Consider the following 25898-nt stretch of genomic DNA (forward strand, 5'->3'; position numbering starts at 1 on the left):
CGTGAAAGTGCAACTTACAAATTTGTTAGATTTGTTTTTTTACATAACTGCAGTCAAAAACAAAACAATGTAAAACTTCAGAGCCTACAAGTCCACTCAGTCTTACTTCTGGTTCAGGCAATCACTAAGACAAACAAGTTTGTTTACATTTACAGGAGACAATGCTGCCCTCTTCTTATTTACAATGTCACCAGAAAGTGAGAACAGGCATTTGCATTGCACTTTTGTAGCTGGCATTGCAAGGTATTTACGTGCCAGATATGCGAAACATTTGTATGCCCCTTCATGCTTTGGCCACCATTCCAGAGGACATGCTTCCATGCTGCTGATGCTCCTTAAAAAAAATGTGTTAATTACATTTATGACTTTACTCCTTGGGGGAGAATTGTACGTCTCCTACTTTGTTTTACCTGCATTCTGCCATCTATTTCATGTTATAGCAGCCTCGGATGATGACCCAGCACATGTTGTTCGTTTTAAGAACACTTTCACTACAGATTTGACACAATGCAAATAAGGTACCAATGTGAGATTTCTAAAGATAGCTACAGCACTCTACCCAAAGTTTAAGAATCTGAAGTGCCTTCCAAAATCTGAAAGGGACGAGGTGTGGAGCATGCTTTCAGAAGTCTTAAAAGAGCAACACTCTGATGCGGAAACTACAGAACCTGAACCACCAAAAAAGAAAATTAACCTTCTGCTGGTGGCATCTGACTCAGATAATGAAAATGAACATGCGTCAGTCTGTACTGCTTTGGATTGTTAACGAGCAGAACCCATAATCACCACGGATGCATGTTTCTTGGAATGGTAACTGAAGCATGAAGGGATATATGAATCTTTAGTGCAGGGGTTCTCAAACTGGGGGTCAAGACCCCTCAGGGGGTCGCAAGGTTATTACATAGGGGGTCATGAGCTGTCAGCTTCCACCCCAAGCCCCGCTTTGCCTCCAGCATTTATAATGGTGTTAAATATATTAAGAAGTGTTTTTAATTTATAAGGGGTGGGTCACACTTAGAGGCTTGCTTTGTGAAAGGGGTCACCAGTACAAAAGCTTAAGAACCACTGTTTTAGTGCATCTGGCATGAAAACACCCTGTGATGCCAGCTACAACAGTGCCATGAGAGTGCCTGTTCTCACTTTCAGGTGACATTGTAAATAAGAAGCAGGCAGCATTATCTCCTGTAAATGTAAACAAACTTGTTTGTCTGAGTGATTGGCTGAACAAGTAGTAGGACTGAGTGGACTTGCAGGCTCTAAAATTTTACCATGTATTACTTTTGAATGCAGTTTTTTTTGTACATAATTCTACATTTGTAAGTTTCACTTTCATGATAAAGAGATTGCACTACAGTACTTGTATTTGGTGAATTGAAAAATACTATTTTTTTTTACAGTGCAAATACTTGTAATAAAAATAAAGTGAGTAGTGTACACTTTGTTTTCTGTGTTGTAATTTAAATCAATATATTTGAAAATGTAGAAAACATAAAAAAATGTTTAAATAAATGGTATTCTATTATTGTTTAACAGTGTGATTAATCGTGCAATTAATTTTTTTAATCACTTGACAGCCCTACTTTTAATTAACATAAAGTCATTCTGCGGTTACATTTCAGTCTTAAAACACACATAATATAGTTAAGTTAATTCAAAATAGCCTACTTCTTACCTTAGAACAGCTGTTATATTAGTTTCTTTCTGGGAGGGAGTTAGGGTGCAGGAGGGGATTCTGATCTGGGGCAAGGGGTTTGGGTGCAGGAGGGGGTATGAGGTGTAGGGTCTGGCTGGGAAGTGCTTACCACAAGCAGCTCTCGGCCGGTGGTGCAGCAGGGCTCAGACAGGTTGCCTGCATGCATGCCGTGGCCCCACGCCACTCCCGGAAGTGGATGGCTGCTGGCACATCTCTGCGCGCCCCTAGGGGAAGGAGGACAACGTGTCTCAGTGTGCTGCCCACACCCACAAGTGCTGTCCTCGCAGATCTCATTGTCCAGTTTCCAATTGGAGCTGTGGGGACAGTCCTGGGGGCAGGGGTAGTGCGGAGCCGCCTCCCCCCTGCCATGGGTTGCAGAGATGTGCCAGCATCAGGCTGCTTCTGGGAGTGGTGTGGGGCCACAGCATGCAGGTAAGCCTGCCTGAGCACTGCTGTGCCGGGGCGCCCCTTACACCGGGGCCCTGGGCTGCAGCCCCTAAAACCAGCCCCTAAAGCCAGCCCCTGTGTTAATCTGGCCCTGAAAACAAACAACCAGACTTATCATACGTATAATAGAATAAAATAATGGTTATTATATAAAGATATCCATTCATTTCCTTCCAGGCAACTCAGAACCCTGTGATATTTTCATTTTAAAAATATGGTGATACCTGTGTTAAAGGACACCTGTCTTAAATGACTGATGTACATCCTCTCCAAGCATTTTACAATACTAAAATATCTTATTAAGTGACCTCCCAGCCCCTAATGTGAGCAGAGAATGAACAAATATTGCCCCATTGTGCAAGGCACTATATAAAGATACAGTAAGAGACAGCTCCTGCTCCAAAGAGCTTACAATTAAAATAGAGAAGACAAGACAAGAGATGGGAGAAAGTAATTATCCTCATTTTACAGATGGGGAACTGAGGCACAGAGAGACTAAATGACTCATTCAAAGTCCCAGACAAAATCTGTGACAGAACTGGGTATTGAACACAGATCTCCTGCCTCCCAGGCCAGTACCTTAACCACAAGTCCAACCATGGCCAAAAAGCCAGAGGTGCGATCAGCAATGGCACTCAAGCTGGAGTTTCTCTGGTATAAAGTGTAGAGAGTGGCTGGGAAGATACTTGACTCTGGAACTCAGCGTCATTCATTTCTCCCCTTGGTCCATCTAAGCTCAGATCTATTAACACCCTTGGTCACACTGCATGGTCCATTTTTTCTCCCATGTACTTGGTGGGAGGACAATTTGAGGGGGACATTTTTTTGAGGGGGATATTTACTGTTAGGAACGTCAGGGATGAGGGTCAGTTATTTATCAATCAATGTGGGATTGAGAAATCCATCTGGTCTGCTGGTTAATGATATGAGATTGCTGGGTTAACTGTTGGGAGGACCCCAGGAGAAAAGGCTGTGCATCTGTTAATGTAATGAAATATTCTATACCTCAAGAGAATACAAGAATACATATATCAGAACTGGAACGTAATTCTGCATGCATTTTGTTTGATAGCTGGGGTGGAGTAGCCTGGGCCAGTTCTTGACCCTTCTGCTCAGCAGCTCCAAAGCCCCATCAGAGCTCTGCACTCATGGAACAGTAATTGAATCCTGAGGGGGAAGATTCAATTACCTCCTCATAGCCACTATAGAGCTGAGTCCTGCATACACAGGCCACCTTTTCACCTTGAAGCAGAATCAGACTCTACCTTCCCATGTCCATATAAGGCAGTGGGGCCACCAGGGAGTTGGTTTCTTTGCCAAGCTCCCTATGGGGGAGCAGGTTCAGCTAGGACAACAGTGGGAGGGCTGAGAAACCTCTTCTCTCCCAGCAATGAAACAAGATGAGAACTCCCAAACAGCTGATGGGGTCTGGTCTCGTGATGGATAGGATGCCACAGAACTTCCTCCCTGCAAGGCTCCCCACTCCCGGCCTGCAGGATTTGACCCTGCATGGTGGTTCTTTGAAAAAGCAGCTTTTGTTCAAGACTGCAGCAATGTGAGACAGTGTTTCTTCAGAGCAGTGCAATACCCTGCCCCTTTCACTGTGAACAGAACAAGCCTGAGCAAATGAAATCGGACAGTCAGTGACAACAAAATCTCAAGTTTTTAGCTGACTTCAGTGTAGATACACTGATTGACAGCAGCTGAGGATGTGGCCCTTAACAGCAAAACCATGAAACGAAAGTGTGTGAGTGCACTAAATTAAGGATGAGAAGGAAGTTACCCTTCTGAGGTCTCTAGGCACTAAACCTACATGTAGATGTAGTGAGCAATATACATCTGGGGGAGGATGCAGAGATGTAGGCAGCTATATTTATGTCTATTGGGCACTGCATTATTATTATTATTACAAAACATTAATATTATGGTAGTGCCTAGATGCCTCAGCCACGTCATTGGGACCCCATTCCCCTGTTCTCCTAGTCAGTGCACAAACAGGAAGTAAATGGCAGTCCCTACTCCAAAAGATTTAAAATCTAGAAAACAATACACAGGTGGATGTGACAGAGAAGCAGGTGGAGAAGGGAGGACAGGGTACAAAAGTAATAGGAAGAACAGACTTGCTGTGGACACAATTCTTATCCAATTACATTTCCAGAATGGCTCGCTATTAGAGTATTCAGTAATCAGTGCTTAATGTTGTAAATCCAATCATTTGGGGTTAGCTTCTGCTAGCTTCACCCATAGTTAATACTACTTTATTCTGCAAGCAATTTCACTGGGAGAAAAATGGTTACTCACTTTCTCTTAACTGTTGTTGTTTGAGTGATTGCTCATATCCATTCCATTTAGGTGTGCGCGCGCTGCATGCACAGTCGTCGGAAAGTTTTTCCCCTAGCTGCACCTATCGGATTGGCTGTGGAACACCCGGAGCGGTGCCACCATAGTACTGTATATATGACCCTGCCGACCTGGTGCCTCCTCAGTTCATTCTTGCCGGCTACTCCGACAGAGGGGAAGGCAGGTGGGTTTGGAATGGACATGAGCAACACATCTTGAAGAACAACAGTTACAAGAAAGTGAGTAACTCTTTTTTCTTCTTTGAGTGATTGCTCATATCGATTCCAATTAGGTGACTCCCAAGCCTTATTTAGGCGATGGGGTCAGAGTTATGGAATCGCTGATTGGAGCATTGCTCTGCAGAAAGCTGCATCATTTCTGGCATGCTGGAGTAATGAGAGGTGAACATATGCACCAAGGACCAAGTTGCTGCCCTGAAGATTTCTTGTATTGGAACCTGGGCCAGGAACGCCACTGATGAGGCCTGTGCCCTTGTGGAGTGTGCTCTAAGTGCAGGCGCTGGTGTCTTGGCCAGCTTGTAGCACATGCGGATGCAGGACATGATCCAGGAAGATATTCTTTGAGATGAGACCAGGAGTCCTTTCATCCAGTCTGCCACCACTATGAACAACTGGTTCGACTTCCTGAACAGCTTAGTGAGCTCAATTTGGAAGGCTAGCGTCCGCCAAACATCCAGAGAGTGCAGCCTCTTTTCATAGCTACTGGCATGAGGCTCTGGATAAAAAACAGGCGGGAATGTGTTTTGGCTGGTATGGAAATGTGACACAACCTTTGGAAGAAAGTCCAGGTGGGGTTTGAGCTGCACCTTGTCCTTGTGGAAAACTGTATATGGTGGGTTGGAGGTAAGGGCCTTTAACGCCGACACCCTTCTTGCTGATGTGATGGCAATTAGGAAGGTTACCTTCCATGATAGGTAGAGAAGGAAGCAAGTCACCAGCAGCTCAAATGGGACCACAATAATTTGGAGAGGACCAAATTAAGGTCCCACCAGGGAACAGGCTGTCTAATCTGGGGATGTAGATGGTCCAGACCCTTGAGGAACTGTCCAACCAGGGGGTTGGCGAAGACGGAGCATCCAGAGACTCCAGGGTGGAAAACCAAGATAGCTGCTAGGTGTACCTTTACAGATGACACTGTCAGGCCTTGCTGTTTCAGGTGCAGAAGATACTCCAGAATAAGAGGTAACAGCACTTGAAGTGGGGGCATATGACATTGGTCACACGAGCAAGTGAACCTCTTCCACTTCACCAGGTATGTGGTCCTTGTGGAGGGCTTTCTGCTGCCGAGTAAGACCTCCCTTACCTGCTCCAAGCACAGGAGCTCCATAGTGTTCAACCATGAAGCGGAGGGACCGGAGGTCTTGGTGATATAGGTGACCCTGGTCCTGAGTGATCAAGTCGGGGAGGAGCGGCAACGTGACTGGGGTGTCGACTGACAGATCCAGAAGCGTGGTGTTCCAGTGTTGTCAAGGCCATGCTGGTGCCACCAGAATGATCTCTGCCCTGTCTCTGTGGACCTTGAGTATGACCTTGACCTCTGGAAGATGGAGTGAATAACATCTGGCCGGATGGACCATGCGTGGCTGTGGAAGGCCCTGCTGAGGTGGTCCGTCAGTATGTTCTGGACTCCTGGCAGATATGATGCTTCCAGGTGAATGGAATGGGCTATATAAAATTCCCAGAGTCTGAGAACCTCCTGACAGAGGGGTGAGGACTGGGTTCCACCCTGATTGCTGATTTAAAACATTGCAGTGGTGTTGTCTGTCAGGACTGCCACATGCTGGCCTTGCAGACGAGACTCAAAGGCCTGGCATGCAAGTTGCACCACTGTGAGCTCTTTGATATTGATATGGAGAGAGAGCTCATCCTGTGACCAGAGGCCCTGTGTTCGGAGATCTCCCAGATGTGCGCCCCAACCTGGAGCTGACACATCCGTAACTAGAGATAAGGACAGATAAGGGCTTCTGAAGGGGATTTCTTCGCAGACTATTTGAGCATCGAGCCACCACTGGAGCGACTCTAGCACCTGCTGCAGCACAATGACCGCTAGTCCCAGGCTGTCATGCCACGGGTGGTATGTTGAAGCGAGCCACCTCTGCAGAGGCCTGAGTCTCAGCCTGGCACGTATGAGCAGGCCTCCATGTGACCGAGGAGACTGAGGCAATTCCTTGCTATAGTGGTTGGGTACTCTCTCATGCATTGAATGATGCTCGCCGTGGCTTGGAATTGGGACTCTGGCAGACGTGCTCTTGCCTGGACCAAGTCCAACACTGCTCCGATAAACTCTATTCTCTGGGTTGGTGACAAGGTTGACTTGTTCACATTGCGGAGACACAGTCTCTTGACTGTGGATGTGGCCATACAGACCTGCGACTCCACCTGCTCTCTGGGGTGCCCCATGAGCAGCCAATTGTTGAGGTAAGAGTAAACCTGCACCTGCCTCCTTTGGCGGAAGGCTGCTATCACTGACCAGGGCCATACGCGGAGGGGGGCAAGTGGGGCAATTTGTCCCAGGCCCCGGGCTCCACAGGGGCCCCCACGAGAACGGCCAAGGCTCCCGCCCTGACCCTGCCTCCGCCCCTCTCCCGAGCCTCAGCACATCCAGGAGCGTCCCTGAACAGCTGCACACCATGGCTCTGGCAGGGCCTGAGCTTCTCCCTGCTCAGAGCTGCGTGGTAAGGGGGTGGGGCTGCGAGCTCCAGGCTGAGCGGAGGGAGCTTGGGCCCCATTGGAGCTCTCGGGTCCGCCCCCTTACCACGCAGTTCTGAGCGGGGAGGAGCTCAGGAGCCCCGTCGGAGCCATGGTGTGCAGCTGTTATGGGATGCTCCTGGATATGGTGTGCTGAGGCTCTGGGTGAGGGGGGAGTCGGGGGGGGGTTGGATAAGGGGCAGGGAGTCCCGGGGACAGGAAGGGGAAGAGGTTGTGGGGGCAGTCAGGGGACAGGAAATGGGGGGGTGGATTGTGGGCGTTCTGGGGGTCAGGACTCAGTGTGGGGGGGTGGATAGGAGACAGGGAGCAGGGGTGAGGTCCCAGGGTGATGGTTGGGGGGTGTCTCTGGGGGACGGTGAGGGGACAAGGAGCAGGATGGGTCAGGGATTCTGAGGGGGGCGGGCAGTCGGGGGGCAGGAAGTGGATGGGGGTCGGATAGGGGGCAGGGCCAGGCTGTTTGGGAGGCACAGCCTTCCCTACTCTAAAGCTCATTCAGCAGGTTGAGCCAAGCTGTTAGCTTTTCTATTAGATAAATGCATGGTGGTTAAGTCATAAATGGCTATTAGCCAGGATGGGTATGGAATGGTGTTCCTTGCCTCTGTTTGTCAGAGGGTGGAGATGGATGGCAAGAGAGAGATCACTTGATCATTACCTGTTAGGTTCCCTCTGGGGCACTTGGAATTGGCCGTTATCGGTAGACAGGATACTAGGATGGATGGACCTTTGGTTTGACCCAGTATGGCTGTTCTTATGTTCTAAGCTAAATGAATCTAAAGTTATGGAGACAGATATGAGTCAAGGAAGGCGGCAGAGTATCAGAAATCTGGAAAAAAATCTGACTGGATGGGCTCAGGCGTTTGGTCACAAGCTGAGGTGGTTCAAAAGTTTTGGATTTTTTTTAAGCAGAATTTTTTTTTATTGTTTCTTTAAACAATCAAACACAGCAAGCAGCAAATATTTGGCCACATACTTCTGAAACCCCAAACCATATTCAGGTTTTGGCAGACTAATTTCAGGTTTTCAATAAAAAAACCCACAACAAACTTTGAAGGAAAGCAGACATTGTCCATGATTTTTTTTCTGCTTTTTAAAAACCCCTAGTTTTCGATCCAAAAAAAGTTTTGATGGAAAATATTTGTCCAACTCTTTTAATGAGCTTTAGTGCCTTTTAGCACTAGCTGATGCTGAGAACCAGTGATACCTTGTAAAGAAGTTTTCTCAAAACTGGGTTTGTGCCGAGATGTGGAAGGTTTATTTTTCCCAGGGCCACCCGTGGTGGGGGAGCAAGTGGGGCAATATGCCCCACGCCCCACAGGGCCCCCCACGAGAATATAGTATTGCAATTTTTTTTATGGAAGGGGCCCCCAAAATTGCTGTGCCCTAGGCCCCCTGAATCATTTGGGCAGCCCTGACACCGACATGCACTTGGTGAACCCTGGTGGGGCCGTCGACAGGCCAAAGGGAAGGACCATGAACTGATAATGTTTTTGGTTGATTGTGAACCTTGAAAGCATCTGTGTGAAAGTATGCACCTTTCATGTAGAGGGCGGCAAACCAGTCTCCCAGATCCAGAGAAGGGATAATTGTATTGAGGGAAATCATGCGGATCTTCAACTTTACCATGAACTTGTTGAGTCCTCCCAGGTCTATAATCGGTCTTAGACCCCCCCTTGGCTTTGGGGATTAGGAAGTAGAGGGAATAGAATCCCTTGCTCCTGAGATCCCGAGGAACCTCCTCCCTTGCTCCTATGGGGAGGAGCGCCTGCACCTCCTGGTTAAGGAGTTGCTCATTAAAGGGTCCCTGAAGAGGGATAGGGAAGGGGTGTGGGAGGGAGGGTAGGAGCAGAACTGGAGAGAATATCCCACTTCCACCGTGCAAAGAACCCAGTGGTCTGATGTTATTTGGGACCAAGCACGGTAGAAGTGGGATAGACGGTTCAAAAACAAGGGGAAGGATCTGGCGTTGAGACAAGTGCTCTGTCCTCGGGCGTACCTTCAAAATGTCTGTTTTGAGCCCGATGAAGGCTTAGTCAGGCTCTGTCCAGACAGGGGAATGGGAAGGCTTATGCCTGCCATTCTTACCCCTGCCCCTGTAAATATCCGGCCTCAGCCAAGGAGGATACAGGTGCTGTTGCAGCGATTGGGGCTTAAAGGGCTTTTGTTGGGTTGCAGGGGTATGAATACCCAAAGATTTCATTGTCGCTCTGGAGTCTTTGACGCTATGTAGTCTGGAGTCAGTCTGTTTGGCAGATAGGCCCACCTCGTCAAAGGATAGGTCTTGCATAGTTTGCTGAACCTCAGATGAGAGCCCCGAGGCTTGCAGACATGAACTAAGCCGCACAGGTATCCCTGAGGACAAGGTGCACGCTGCCAAGTCTGCAGCGCTAAGAACTAAACAACTACAAAATACAAACAGTCCAAAAGAGAAGCTAGGGAAACGTGGAGAGCTTGCAAAGCAAGATGCCACAGTTCCAATGACCATCTCTGGTGGTAAGAAGGAACTGAGGAGGCATTGGGTCGGCAGGGTCATATATAGAGCACTATGGAGGTGCCACTCCAGGGGGCTCTGCAGCCAACCCGATGGGTGCTGCTAGGGGAAAAACTTTCCGACGACTTTGCACGCAGCGTGCACATGCCTAACTGGAATCGATACGAGCAATCACTCAAAGAAGACTATGGCATACCATCCTTTAAAAAGAATGCCAGAAGATCTAAGATTAGTAAATGCTTATGCTTAATAACAGAAAAAACTGTTAAGTGTCTTCCTTGTGTTTTACAATTTAATGCCTTGACACAGCTTTCGCTGACCAAGGCCCCAGTTCAGCAAAGCATCTAAACATGGGTTTAAGAGCTTTGTTGAATAGAGCTGGGATTACAGACATGCTTAAAATTAAAAATGGGTTTATGTGCTTAGTTGAGCTAGGGCAATATTCGGTGTAATGATAGAATTATAAACATATTGAGTTTATGATTTTTGTTCCCTGTTACTTATGTGCAAAGCTTGGCTACCACCAAATAATATACAATTGACAACCTATAATTAAACTGCCTGTGACAATAATGTGGATTACAGTCATATGTCCTGGCTTTCTGCATTTAAAAATACATAAAACTACTTTTAAAACTGCTTTTTTATGAATGTCTTTGAGACACAAACAATTGCACTATGAAGAAACCATATATTTTTGAGGGTCCTGTGACCTAAGTCAGTAGGGGAGCCCACACTTTCACGTGACTTTCTTCAAGACAGTTTTATTTCCCATTCTGACTTCTCATAAATTCTAGCACTTTGAGCCTTAGCAAATTATCTCAAGAAATTGTTTTCTCTTGAGATAGTACAAAGGATGCTCATTCATGACAAATTTTAGAGAGATGGAAATAGGCTGATGGGCATCCAAGAGATTCCTGGAGAGAGGGAAACAAACATCCATCCATCGTATTAATTACCAGCCATATTTGTACTGCACTTATGGATGTCACGAACTCATTTGCAGCTGCCCACATGTTCTCATTCAGAACTATCTGTACTTTAAAGATTCTAACAAGCACCCTCACACATTCAGTGTTCTCCATAATCCAAGGTCATGGCCCATTGCTTTCAACTCTTTGGCCTTTGATCCTGCCAGCCATTCTGTCAGGTTTTTGATGGAGAATGAAGACAAGAACATGAATGGGAAATATTCCTTTTCAACCTTCTGACTTTTCACTCAGCCTCATACGCCAGACTGCAGGAGCAGTACTGCGACCACTAGGAGAGACTTGAGGCTTTTGCTAGACTCCCTGGCTGCCTCCCTTTTCCTACCCCAAAGCTTTAGGAAAGATTGAAGAAACTGGACATGTTTTATCTTGAAAAAAGAAGATTGAGGGACCCAATCAAAGTCTTCAAATATGTTAAGGGCTATTATAAAAAGGACGATGATTAATTGTTCTCCATGTTCACTGAAGACAGGACATTGTTATGGCAGCAGAAGCTCTGTGAAGATGCAGTTATACCAGTTATAAAGTCCTTTTGCTGGTGTAGCTTCTTTTATTCAGGAAACTGGCATAAACTGCATCCCCACTAGGATGGTTACCAGTACAGCTATAGCCATTGGTGAAAGTAACTTAAGGGACTTAACGGTACGCAGGGCGGCCAGGGTCCTGAGAAAGGGGGGGCAGCTCAACCGGAAGGGGGGAGGCTTGGGTAGAAGGGGCGGGACTGGGGCCAGACTCTCCCAGCCAGCCTTTCAGCATGACCTGGAGGTGATTTAAAGGGCCCAGGGCTCCCAGCGGCAATTTAAAGGGCTGGAACCCTGGACCCTTTAAATTGCCACTGGAGCCCTGAGGCTCCCAGCTGCCGTCGCTATCCCAGGGCAGCGATTTAAAGGGCCTGGGCTCTGGCTGCTGGTGCGATAGCAGTAGTGGTGGTTGGGAGCCTCAGGCCCTTTAAATCACCACAGGAACCCTACGGTAGAAGTGGGATAGACGGTTCAAAAACAAGGGGAAGGATCTGGCGTTGAGACAAGTGCTCTGTCCTCGGGCGTACCTTCAAAATGTCTGTTTTGAGCCCGATGAAGGCTTAGTCAGGCTCTGTCCAGACAGGGGAATGGGAAGGCTTATGCCTGCCATTCTTACCCCTGCCCCTGTAGCGGCGGCCGGGAACCCCAGGACTCTGGTGGTGATTTAAAGGGCCACTGGCTCTGGCTGCTGCCAGAAACCCTGGGCCCTTGTAAATTGCCAGGCACCGGGGAAGCTGCCCCTTTTGGGCCTCTCATCAGCGGCTCTGTCAGTATGGTCGGCTATGTACCGGCTCCTACCGGTACGCTGCACCCGTACCGTACTGGCTTACTTTCACCTCTGTCTATAGCTGGCAAATTCTTTCCAGTGCAGACAAAGCCTGAGACTCTCTCAGCCCTTAATTGAAGGAGTTATGGCTCTGTGGCCCCAATTCAGCACAGCATTTGTACAAAGAGTAGTCCGCACAGTTTTACAAAGGAAAATCATGTCTCACAAATTTTTAGAATTCTCTAAACCTGTCAATGTAGTAGTGGATAAAGGAGACCTGGTTCATATTATTTATTTAGACTTCCAAAAGGCCCTCAGCAAGGTCCTGCATAGAAGAGTATGGTGAGAGACAAAATATTGTCATGGATCAAAAGCTGTCTAGAAGACAGAAAGCAAAGAGTAAAATTAAATGGTTAGTTTTCATCCTGGTATCAGGTTAATAGTGAGCTGTCCTGTGGTTATCCACTAGGTCATGTGTTGTTTAATTTACAAAGTTATTTAGGTTAGTTAGGACCGTAGATGATTGTGAGAAACTTCAGAGATACCTAAACAAATTAGGTAACTGGGCAACACAGTGGCAAATGGAATTCAATGTCAGTAAATGCAAAGTAATGCACACTGGAGAGGAAAATTTAAACTACTCAGACATCTTAAAGGGTTCTAAATTAAAGGTATCTGCTGAAGAAAGGGATCTCGGTGTTGACAGCTCAATGAAGACCTCCCATCAATGTGCAGCTGTGGTCAAAAAGCAAACAAGATTTTAGGACGGATAAGAAATGAGATGGTAAATCCTACAGAAACTATTATAACACCTTTATGTAAATCAGTGGTGTGGTCTCATCTGGATAACAAGAATGCTTAAGGGCACTGAAAAGTCTCCAATAAAGAGAAATTGAAAGGTTTGGGATTGTTTACCTTCGAACAGAGAGGAATAACAGGATACATGATAAAAGAACACAAAATAATGACTGGTCTAGAGAAGGGAGATTGGGACCTTCTGTTCCTTCATCTCATAACACAAGAACAAGGGGACATTCAGTTAAACTAAAAGGTGTGAAATTCAAAACTGATGTAGGAAATACTTTTTCATATAATGGGTAATTATACTATGGAATTCACTGCAACAGGAAATTATTGAGATCAAGAACTTAAGATTAAAAAAGGGGTTTGAGTATTGATATCAAGAATATCCAGAGTTATCATAATTAATGATATTATAATTCTGTAAAAGGGATATTAAACCTCATCTTCAGGGTTTAAGGTAATACCTAAATATCTGAGATTAGGATGAGATGGAACATGGGGGGTGGATCACACACCAGCTACCTACTACAAAGTTCATACATCCTGCTCTGAATCTTCTGATGCTGACCGTTGGAGACAGGGTACTGCTAGCCAGGATGGACCTTGGATCTGAGCAATTATGGCAGTTCCTATGTTCCTATACATGTTAGCATATGCTAAATTTAGACGTGCTTAAACCTCTTTGACTTAAATGGACAATGAATTTCACCCTAAATGAATTAAGTTTCACAACACCCCTGAGAGGAAAGGAAATGTTATCCATATTCTGCATACGAGGAAACTGCATCACAGAGATCTTAGATAATTTATCTAAGATTATGTAGATCTCAGAAGGGAACCCAGCTCTCCTGATACCCAGTCTTGTGTTTTAGTCAAAAGTACACTATAAAATGATACACTAAATTATTTTGTATCAATTTGTTTTAAAAACTATGTTGACTCATAGGTGCTGGAACTAGGTACTGCCGCACCCCCTGATTTGAAGTGGTTTCCATTATATTCAGGGTTTACAGTTTGGTTCTATGGTCTCAGCACTCCCACTATTTTTGGTAACTCTTCCATGGAAAGTATGAACATTACTAAACTTGTGTTAAACGGTCTCTCATTAAATACTATCTTATCAGATAAATTCAGTATTTTAAATGGTTTTACACAATGCTTTTTATTGTGTTAATTCATTATATTTTAAAAAACCATATGAAATACTGAAAGGCCTATATGATATATAATATTTTTTACTATGACCCCAAATTACGCTGAACGTTAATGGAAAGTCCCAGTTCTGCAGTGCCATTCTGCTGGGTTTAAAATTATATCCTGTTTTAGAAGGGATGCCTATTTAGGGCCTGAACCTGCAAACATTTACACCTATAAGTAACTTTATTGACTTCAGCAGGACTCCTTGTATGAGTAAAGTTAAATGGGACTACTCAGGTGGGTAGTGTTTACAGAATCAGGGTCTAATTTTGAAGAGGCTTCATTAGCTGCAACTATGTCTGTCTGTTTCTCAAACACACATGCAGACCAGCATTGCTAAACATGTGCAATTACTCTTACCAGCATTAGACCAAAGCGTAAATAGTGAAGTTCAGCTCTGAGCAAAAGACGCTTCTCTTGAGGAAAGAGGAGATGGAGAGTTGAGTGAGTCATCTTCAATGATAGATTCAACAGCTGACAATGATTTGTAATATTCATCCTCCCCATCAAGCACTTTGATTTGACTTTGAAATAAAACATAAAGCAAACAATTTTTATTAAGTATATAAAATAAAAAGTACAAAGAAGTTCTGCAAAACCTTAAGAAATATACCTCTCTATGGATGGTGAAATGACACTGAAAAAGTGTTAATGCAAGAAGGGGAAAAGATGGGATGATTTTGTTAACAAGATGCAGCCTTTTTACTTCTCTCAATCTTGCTGCCACTTTTTCAGTGCTTTAAATCTCTCTGTGGGAACTGAATGGCTCTAAGAATTGGTAACAGGTCACACAGCCTTTCATCTCTAGGTCTGAAGTACAGTCAGACCAATTATTTGTAGCAAGTATTTTATTTCACAAATGTAGCATTTTTGTCTGATTGAAAATTTTCCACACACAGACTTTGATATTTACAAATATGTTCATTATTCAGAATTGTTCGAACTCCATAGGCAAACATTTGTTTGTGAACGATGGGCCTGATCCAAAGCCCACTATCTTCAGTGGGTTTTGGATCAGGCCCTATTTGCTCCAAATGTGTCCTTAGCTTCTCATGATGTATGATTGGACACTAAAATCACACAGTATTATTTCTGCTCCCTGACTGGGGGACAGATTTTTATAAACTGGAGGAGGTAACTCAAAGAGATACCAAGACAGCCATGCAAACAATTCTGGTTTGAACCTTCTCACAAACCCCACTTGCATTAGTATCCACAAGACCTTCGCTTTCCGTGAACACTGTTGTAAACAAAAGAAAGTCACTTATATAACTATGTGCAGAAAATGAGTAAAAAAGGGTAAAAATGCATCAAAGAAAAGGTGCGGGTGTCACTGAATGAATGTTCATTAATATGTCTTTGCTGTGCACTGGTTGCTGCACACGTCAGTAATACAAGAAATTTGTTACTGATGGGTGGTGGCTTTTGTGAAATGCACTAGTGATCTCTGCCCACCTCCTGGTGAAAAGTATCCACATTACAAATGATACTAATTAGCACCATTGGTGGCAGTCTTAGCCGAGAGCTAGTGGGCAAGGAACAATCTCCCCTTTCTGCCTTCTCTGAGAACTGGTCCCTCCTGAGGTAGGGCTGAAGCATATTGCTAAGGTGGTGAAAGGAAGCCTGCATGGCTTTTGTCCATGTTATGCTTGTTCTAGGCTAATGGGTTTCAACTTCAAAGACTCTAAGTCCAGCAACTTTTACTATGACTAAATTTGTTTATTTAAAAAGAGGAAGCTAAAATGTGTTTGACTTGTACTATGAGAGAGTTGGGGAGAATATTTTGTAAGAGCCAGTTCTAGTGTTTGCAGACAGTAATAGATACATGTTTTATATTTGCTTATGTAGAAAATGTCCAATGTCAATGCACAGAGATATGGTAATTGTTTATTTTTAGAAACCTCTCTAGAAAGTTTTTCCATTTTCTGTAATATCACAAAGGACTTCTTCTGTTTACAGTTGCTTAGAACTAAGAAGATAGATATTTACCCAAGTTTTCTTGGCTTTCTCTTGCTCCCTTGATATTCTAGAGTTCCCTGTGGAGAGGGCCAAGAACACACAGTCAAAGCAAAGCAGCAAGTCGTTAATTTTTAATTCAAAGTGATTTTGTGTTGAATGCAAGCAGATGCTGATAATATCAGAAGTCACAGCATAATTTTTTTGATCAAAGGGCTCAAGTGAGCCTGATGAAGCATGCATCTTGCTCGTCTTTGATAAACCACATCAATTATTCACCGTGAAGGCAGACATCCTGACATGAAAGCAACAGATAAAGAGCATAAGCACATGTTCAAGACGAGAGCAAAAGAACGTGGGGGTGGGACTGGAGGGGCTGGAACAGGTATTAATAACCAAATTATTAACTGGAAACAAAGCCAGTAAAACAGCTTTATTGCTACTTTGAACTCACATTTAACTGGTTATAGTACATGTTGTCCTCAGGGCTATTCAGCATTTTGGGCTGCTGACATCGTCGACGAGGTGTTCTCAGCTTCTGTTCAAGACAGTTTTCTGAACCTACAATAAGATAACGCAATTTAGTTTTAAGCCATGCCAGGTGCTGCGAACATCTTAGCATATTTTAGACTATAAGCAGTCCTTTCTTCTTTCCTGTTCACTTCTAGATTTATTAGCAAATCTGTCCTATTCTAAGAAGGCATACAGAAAGTTTGGGATCTTCGTTTTCTGTTTTGGAACTTGGTTTAAACAAGAGTTTTTAGATGAAACTCTCTCTTATAACATCATTTTATTCCTATATATAACATAGTTCCTTATTCCTTTGACCCTCTATATTGACATATTCTGTTATCTAAGCAGGATGAGCATAGTGACTAGCTAGGGACTAGCAACAGCAACATCATCAAAACCGTTCATCTGTTTTTATGAACGCAACAGTAATAAATCCCTTTGACTGATGAGAATTAGTTTATTATTATCTTTGTTTTACTATATAAAAAGCTACTTTCTTGATATAACATTCTATTTAAACAGTGAAATCAGTGCTATTTGAAATAATGCCTCCTTGAGTTAATTTGTGATACACTATGGAGCAAGAGTTGGTTAAAGTCATCTGGAACACACACAGTTTAAAGCTTAGAAAAACATTTTAGAAGGGTGGACTTTGTAGAAAATATGGTTTGAGCTAGTGCAAGCTCCCAGCCTTTGTATTTTTGCTTTTTTCAAAAAAAAGAATATTGTTCTGGGGAATCTATAAGAGGTGGTTCAGAGAAAAAAACCTGATGGAAAGAACCTAACACAGCACAGCTAATTGATGATATAAGCGCTATTTTAAGGACAATTCATAAATATGCTAATAGAAAAAAATCTGGGAATTAATTTCTTTTCCAAAAAGATAATTCACACAGCCTATTTTGACCTTTCTAGTATCTCATTTTAACATGATTTTTTAAAAACAATAAATAACCTAATAATATTTCTAGTTCTAAGAAACAGGTGAATATTTAACTTTCAATACAAACGTTGAAGGAAAAATATTAGTCACATTACAGTTGGATCCTGCCTTAAGAGTGTAATTTGCCCCTCTCCAGAGGCCCAGCCCAAGGTCCTCATCCCACTTAACTCCCTTTGAAAGCTTCAAAACTGAAGTTGATGGGGAGCCCTGGGCAGATGTGGGGCTCATTTGTAGGATCTGGCCCTTGCTGATAACATAATTCTGTAAAGCAGTTTTGTGATGTTCTCAGGTCCACAGACTGCTGGGTTTCTCTAAAGTTTTTCAGGTGTTATCCCCATTTTGGGACACATCCTGCCATTGTTCCAGATGTGAAGCACTCATGGAAATCAGTGGGAGTTTTACATAAAAACCAGTGTCAGAATATGGCTCTGTCAGCAAAGCTCCAATACTGCATTCTATGCCAAGGAGACTTTATGTGAGGTCTTTTCAATACAATTATCTAGTCTTTAAAGAAAGGATACATTTCAATGCAATTATATTTTTTAAAGATAATAATCCTGCTAGCATAAAAAAAACACAAAATCTCACAAACCCAAAGATTTGACAAACTGTTTTTTCTACCCAATTGCAGTAGCTTTTATAACTTGCCTGGTACTATGCAGTGTTCACCTATTATTTATTTGTTCTTCATGGAACTTCAAGCTTGACACAAATCCATCCCTCACCTACCAATGCCCATGAATTATTGTAGAAAAAGCCCATTATCCACATTTGCTTGTGGATGCCTCCCTTTACGTTTGTTTACTAGTTTTACTCTCAAGTATATACACAGTGCACAGGTGTGATTCCCATTATGTGACTCAGGGGAAAGTCAGGCTCAAAATCTTGAAGTTATTTGTTTGAAGAAATTAACTCTTTACAACAACAAAATACTCTCAAGTAATAAATTCATATTATTTGCTAACTATAATCCCAAAAGCTTAAGATTTTGATGCTTTCCAATGTTCTACTCATTTTGCAAAGAGTTGTTTGTGGATCAAGAAATTTTGTGGCACTGCCTACACCTTTGCTGTTTGCCAGTATTGTCTCTAACTAAACAAGGTACAAAACTCTTCCAGGGTATATTGCTTGAAAGTCAATGGGAGTTGGATGCCTGACTCCTATTCATGTCTTTGAAAATGTCCCCTATGACATTTAGATATAATAAAGAGATTATCAATTAAGTCTTGGTCCCATTAAAATCAATGGATATTTTGCCATTGACTTCAATGAGGCCAGGATTTCACTCTGTATCACTGAGCATTTCCAAAATTATTAATTTGGGGTTTGGAAGGGATCTTAGGATTCAAAACTCAGATGACATCTGTAATTGTCCTCACGGTGATGTTTCAGTCTTAGGGCCAAATTATGATCTCCCTTTCATAAATACAAATCAGGAGTCATTGCACTGAAATCAATTCTTGTTACACTGGTGTAAAGCTAGTGTGAGTGAGTGAAGAATTGGACACTCTTTTACACACCTATCAGATGCTTGCCAAAAGTATACAATTATTACAAAGCTTGTTATCAGAGCCCAGCTGTGATGTGAATTACTGAATTACGTGACAAAAGGAATACATTGTATTATTCTTTCAAAATATATTTTAATACCTTCCTTTTATTTTCCAGCAACATCTACATTAAAATTTTACGTTGCTATGGTTTATTTTGTCCATCTAGATTCTGATTTAATAAAGTTGGCTCTTGCTATTTACCCCTACACATAACGATTTCTGCATATTACACGCGTGGCCTGCAGATTGCGTCCTCCAAAGGAAATACATTTTCAGTGGACCCATTTATCTTAGCATTTAGTAGCATAAAATAGGAATAGTAAGAAAATCTGGTAACGTTTATCATACACTACTGTATGTGGAGAAAAGTATATTAACATATGCTCTACATTCAGCAGTTAAATTGGCGTTTCAAATAGCGTTTTAAAATGTTTAGCTTTGATGACAAAGTTAAAGCCACTGACAGGAAAAATTACTTGTCATTGTAACAACAACTCTCTATTTATTGTTTATATAGCACCCAAAGTGTGTTACGTGCCTCTGGTATGCTTGCAAGCGTCTGTGGGCTACAAATCTGAGCAGAAGATTCAGTGTGGGTGGACAGACACTTATGTCCCCTTATATCCCTGATTTTGTACCAAAATCAAAGTTGCTCATTTAAAATGGGTTAAAACTGGCTGACAGATCTGAAAAAAAGTCATTATACATTGGAAAACATTAGCCAATAGGGCTGTTTCTAATAGGGTCCTGAAGGGATCTTTTCTTGGCCCAATGCTATTAAATATTAATGATTTGGTAGAAAGCATAAAAGCATTGCTGGTAAAGTTTGCAAATTACATAAAAATGACTGGCATAGTAAGTAATGATAAGGACAACTTAATTTTACGGAGAAATCTAGATCACGTGGTAAGCTGGGTTCACATATGCGTTTTAATAGAGCTAAATACAAGATCCATACATCTGGAACAAAGACTGAAGGTCACATTTTCAAGAATGGGCACTGATTTTGGAAAGCCGGGATTCTGAAAGGTACTAATGCATCATGGTGCATACCAGCTGAGCATGAGCTCCCAGTCCGACATACAGCTAAGACTACCAATGTGATTCTTGGCTGTATAAGCAGGGAATAGTGAGTAAAAGTAGGGAGTTGGTATTGCTATTCCATACAGCATTAATGAGACCATTATCAATGGAGCACATTTTTAAAAGAGAGAGGAGTTAAGGACATAGAGGTAAACGGTTATTGGGATGAAATACAACAACTTTACAAAAGGTAGATCATGCCAGACAAATCTGATCTTCTTTGAGAAGATAACTGATTTGTCAGACAAAGGAAATGCAGCAGATCTAAGCTACCTGGATTTTAGTGAGACATTTAATAAATTTCCACATAGGAAAGTATTTCTTTAATTAGAGAAGATGGAGATTAATATGAGAATTGAAAGATGGATAAGGAACTGGTTGAAGGGGAGAGTACAATGGCTCACACTGGAAGATGAACTGTCAGGAATCAGTCTTGGGATCAATCTTATTTAACATTTTTATTAATGACCTTGGCACAAAAAGTGGGAGTATGCTAATAAAATCTGCAGATGACACAAAGTTGGAACATATTGCAAATACAGAGGAGGACCAGAATATCAAACAAGAAGATCTGGAGGACCTTGAAAATTGGAGTAATAGAAATGGGATGAAATTTAATAGTGCAAAGTGGAAGATTATGCATTTAGAGGCTAACAACAAGCATTTTTGCTATAAGCTGGAGACATATTAGTTGGAAGTGACAGAGGAGGAGAAAGACCCTAGGCTGTATTGTTTGATCACAGCATGACTACGAGTTGTCAATGTAATGCGGCTTTGAAAAAGGGTAACATAGTCCTAGGATGCATCAGGTGAGGTATTTCCAGTAGACACAGGGAAGTGTTAGTGCCATTATAGGACACTCTGGTGAGACCTCATCTGGAACATAGTGGTAAATTTTGGTCTTCCATGTTTAAGAAAGATGAATTCAAACTGGAACAGGTGCAGAGGATGTCTACTAGGATGATCAGATGCATAGAAAACCTATCTTATAAGAGGAGGCTCAAAGAGCTTGGCTCGTTTAGTCTAACCAAAAGAAGACTGTGGAGAGATCTGATTACTCTCTATAAATACACCAGAAGGAAAAATACCAGGGAGGGAAAGGCCAATGTGGACACAAGAACAAATACACATAAACTGGCCACCAACAAGTTTAGGCTTAAAATTAGATGAAGGTGTCTAACCATTAGAGGAGTGAAGTTCTGGAACAGCCTTCTAAGGGGAACAATGGGGGCAAAAAACTTAACTGGCTGCAAGACTGAGCTTGATAAGTTTATGGAGGGAATAATCTGATGAGGCTGCCTACAATGTAGCCCATCTTTGACTGCTAGCAACACATATCTCCAGTGACCGATGATGTGACACTAGATGGGGAGGGCTCCGAGTTACTATTGAGAATTCTTTCCCAGGTGTCTGGCTGGTGTATCTTGTCCACATGCTCAGGATGTAACTGATCGCCTTTAAATGAAAGTCTTTAAATCTAAACTAGATGTTCTAAATGATATGCTCTAGCTCAACCAGAAATTAAGGGCTTGATACAGGAAACACTGGGTGAAATTCTCTGGTCTGTGTTTTGCAGGAAGTCAGACTAGCTGATCACTGATTTTAAGAGGCCAATAGGGACCATTATAAATATTTTAGTGTGTCACTTACCCTGGGTCCCAATCTGCTGGGGATTGTATTGTGCTGTTGATCTCAAAGAAACATTTTCACTCATAAATTTCCCTTTTCATTGCTGCTTCTTTGTTTTATTATGGAACAGGAACATTTTCGAGTTAAACATAGCCTCCAAGATACTAATCATTTCGATGACAAGCCTTGGCCTGGAGGGGATTTGTATATTTCATGTCATATATTACATAGATTACCTACTGATCAAGACACCATCATTTGGACAAACTACAAAGTACTCCCATAGAACTATACAAGGGCTTCAACAACAAAAGTCAAGTGCTCTTTAACTCTGACGCAAGAACTCTTGCATCTAGGGGCCCACATCTCGACTAGTACATTCAGGAAAGTTGCATCCATAAGGAATGTTCTTTTCTAAAGAATTCATGTAATGGAGGTGGAGGAGTGATTCCATCTTTGGAATTCAGCAGAGTTAGATGTCTCACCTGTGAGTGACAGTCCTGCTTATCAGACAAGCACTAGGCCCATTACTGACTGGGACTGTTAATACTGCCCTTTGAGATGAAGGCAGGGTGCCCCTAAACAGGTTCCCTGATTTAAAAACCATCTCCTGACATTGACAATTTTGCTAAATGCTGCACAATTTTTAGGGAATTTCATAGAGAAAGTGATGAAGAGGCAGCTCCAGTTGCATCTGGAGGCTATAAAATTCATTGACCTTTTTCAATTATGTTTTACATCTGTGTATGGCAAAGAGGTGATACTAATATCTCTGGGTGATGATATATTCCTGGCAAGGGATGCCCGGAATATATCCTTGCCTATGTTATTAGATCTGTCAGCATCTTTTAATATCGAGTATGATGAATTGTTGACTCCCTTGTAGGAGTTGATGGTTCTTTTCCTTCCTCTCTGAGATATTTCAGAGGGTGGTATTGAGTACTTCCCCTCTCTCCTTGAGGGTTCCCAAAAGCCGGGTGTGGCAAGGATCAGTCCCTTGTCACTTTTCTTGTTACATGTAAACAGAAAGCCCTAATGTTGAATGAAGGGAGACTCATGTTGTAAATATTCAGACTCATGGAGATTAACAGCGAGAGGTGAAGAAAGTGTAACCTAACAAATAAAAGTTAACAGAGCCATTTCATTTACAGGAGTTCATTTATTATTAATGAAGTAAACAAATGAAACAGATATATCAGTATGACCAAGAAATATAGCAAGCATGTGGCTGATTTCCAACCTATATTATCAGCTGAAACATGAAAGTGCAGCTCTTAATTATAGGCAAATATTAGCACAGACTCATGGGATCTCATCATAACATTTCAAGGTCTATATTCATGAAAATTTAAGCAATGTTTAAAATCATGTTAATTTGTTCTTTGTTTGTTTCTTTTCCTGCCAGTCTAATTTATTCCAAAGGACTTTGGTTCTCAAGCTTGGTTATATTATTGATCATGCCTGGGGAGAAGATTTTTGTGGAAAAACTTGTCTTTGTTCTCTTTTGATGCTTCATAGGTATTTTGATGCTTTCGAGCTTTTCCAGTTTTTCTCAGATTTGCATCTTCTTTCAAGGCAGCGGTTAACTTCATTTTTCATCCTGAAGTATTGGACAAATGTACAGATGACCTCACAGAGCATAAGAAAGCACATCTTTCCTGACTGGATGTTAAGTGGATAATTATGTGCAGCCAGTTGATTCCAAGGAACAGTTTCCATATTTAGTTTCCATGAAATATAAATACATTCTGACACCAAGCACCTGAGATTCTGATCCCATTCATACCAATGTAAAATCAGAACCCCATTGAAGTCCATGGAGTTACACTGGAGTAAAACTGGTGTAAGTAAAGTCAGAATCAGGCCCTAGGAGTTGAATTATGTCAGTCTGATAAAAGAAGAGAGACAGACATTAAAAATGACATGTGCTACTATGTATATGTCAAATATTCATACAAAGTCACACCCCTCCATTCCCCACTCCCATACTTCAGGCCTGATTTTTCAGTGCCTTCCACCTTGAGGAGTTATTTAGATTTATGCAAAGTGGATGTAAAATGTTACATCATCATGAGGAAAAATCAGGACATCTAAGAGATACATGATTCAAACCAGGAAGTGCTTTATATTGTAGGTCAAAACTAGGTCCTTGAATTGCACCTAGAAACAAATCAGAAGCGAGTATGGATTAAGAGCAGAGCTGTAGCATGCTCCATGAGACAGGCACTAGGCAGTAATCTGGAAGCTATGCTCTGCAATAGCTGAGGTTTCCAAGTGGTCTATGTTATAGATTATGAATTATATTATGGTATTTCTCCGTATGTGCTTGGTGCTGTGGAAAGAGATGGGAAGATACAGCCACTGCATCAGAAAGTTACCATCTAAATAGAGATAAAGACACACACAGAGAATGGAAAAAGAAAGTGGGCAGGGTCGGGTCGAGAATACACAGATCGTATAGTTATTTAGGTAATTATGCATGTCTCTAATGTGTTTGAGGTTTTTATGGGAGAATTTCTGTTGTAATGTAGGAGGAGAATGGTGGGAAGGGAGAAAGAGAAGAAAAAGGAGAAACCTAGTTGCCAAGGAGAGAGAGGCTGGGTAGCCTAGGAGTTAATGGGATGGCTATGGGGAGAAACCACCACCAATGGCTAAGCAACAAAACCTAATTAGTCCAGGTTTCAAAGAGTCCAGTAAACCTGGTAACATTAGGAAGCATGTTCAGTCTTGAAAATAGAACACTGGAGGTGGGGGGGGTGAAGTGGGAGGAGGAGCTGATAACAGTCTTCAAATACATTAAGGGCTGTTACAAAGAGAACAGGGATCAATTGTTCTCCATGCCCACTGAAGGTAGGACAAGAAGTAATGGGCTTAATCTGCAGCAAGGGTTAAATTTTAGGTTAGCTATTAGGAAAAACTTTCTGACTATAAAGGTAGTTAAGCTCTGGACTAGGCTCCCAAGGGCAGTTGTGGAATCCCCATCACTGGGGGTTTTTAAGAATAGGTTAGACCAACACCTGTCAGGAATGGTCTAGGTATCTGTAGTCCTGCCTCAGTACAGGGGCTGGACTTGGTGATTTCTTCAGGTCTCTTCCAGGCCTATATTTCTATGAGGAACTCCATCATCAGACTACTTAGCTCTGACATAGTGCTTTACAACTTCAGCCCTCTACAAATGTTAACCAAGGCTGTTCCCTTTGTTTACATAAAAAGGGGGACCTGACATGAATGGAAGTAATTCTTTCCATATGGTTTAGGTATTGCTCCACAGCACCATCCCCTCATCCTTGGTTTGCTACAGGAGAGCATCTATGAGTATTTATAAGGGCCAGTGCTCTACAGGAATTTGGGGGCAGGTGTGGACGGGGAAGTCAATCGGCTGCTCTCTGCAGCACTGTGCCACGCTGAACTCTTGAATTTCTGCAAGGAAAATCTGGGGGTTAATGGTCCCTGAAAGAGCATTAGCTCTTTGTAGCTACCTTTGTAGCTGCAACCAGTGGCTGCATGGCTCTTGTTGTAAGAGTGAGACAGGAACACAGCAGAGCAGTTCAGAGGGGCATTCACCTATGCAGGATAGCATCTGTCTCCACATATCTGAGAGTGGCCTATATGCAGATCCTCTGTATCTATGGGTCTAGAAGGCTGAAGCCCTTGCCTTCCCCAAACCTCTATCCAACAAGGAAAATGTCTTCAGAGCTGCTGGGTTCACTTTGCAGAACTTTCAGTCATCACTGGCCTTCTCCCACAGATAGGCAGGGGCAATACTGCAGATGGCTGCCGCCTGCACTGCTCTGCTGTCCTCTTGCCCCACTCCCACCCATGATAATATTTCCGTGCTGCCCTTGAGAGTAGCTGCAGAAGTGACTCCACAAGGACCGATGCAGGAGGAAGGTGACCTGGCTCTAATTAAGTTAGAATAGGATATGGGGGCTTAGCATGATTTGCTTATCCTGGCCAAATCCTGCAGTTCTTGCTTAGGAAAAACACCCATTGGCTTCAGCTGATGAGGCAAATAGGACAGCAGGATTTAGCCTTCTGTCATTTTTAATGTTAAGTACTTGGCACTGAAGCTTTGCAACACCAAGTGTGATTATCTGATTCCTTGGAAGTGTATAGCATTTTTAAGGCAAACAGCCCTATAATGGAGACACGTAAAAAACCTAACAACCGCCAGATCAGCCTTCTGTATCACCTGAGATCCCACACAGTGGTGGCCAAGTACACTTTTGTTTACTCAGATGGAGTGT

General features: G+C 42.7%; 1 protein-coding gene across 1 annotated transcript in view; it reads right to left on the reverse strand.

Annotated features, from left to right (window-relative positions):
* MYO3B (myosin IIIB) overlaps positions 1-25898 on the reverse strand; it is a 390911-nt gene that overhangs the window by 21803 nt on the left and 343210 nt on the right. Inside the window, exons 33-35 of the mRNA XM_050916262.1 lie at positions 16385-16491; positions 15964-16010; positions 14335-14498 (exon numbers count right to left, since the gene is read on the reverse strand). Coding sequence (XP_050772219.1) covers positions 14366-14498; positions 15964-16010; positions 16385-16491 — 287 coding nt within the window. The 3' untranslated portion in view covers positions 14335-14365. The remainder of the gene's footprint in view (positions 1-14334; positions 14499-15963; positions 16011-16384; positions 16492-25898) is intronic.

Source organism: Gopherus flavomarginatus, chromosome 10, assembly GCF_025201925.1.
Source record: "Gopherus flavomarginatus isolate rGopFla2 chromosome 10, rGopFla2.mat.asm, whole genome shotgun sequence".
NCBI classification, from domain to species: domain Eukaryota; kingdom Metazoa; phylum Chordata; order Testudines; family Testudinidae; genus Gopherus; species Gopherus flavomarginatus.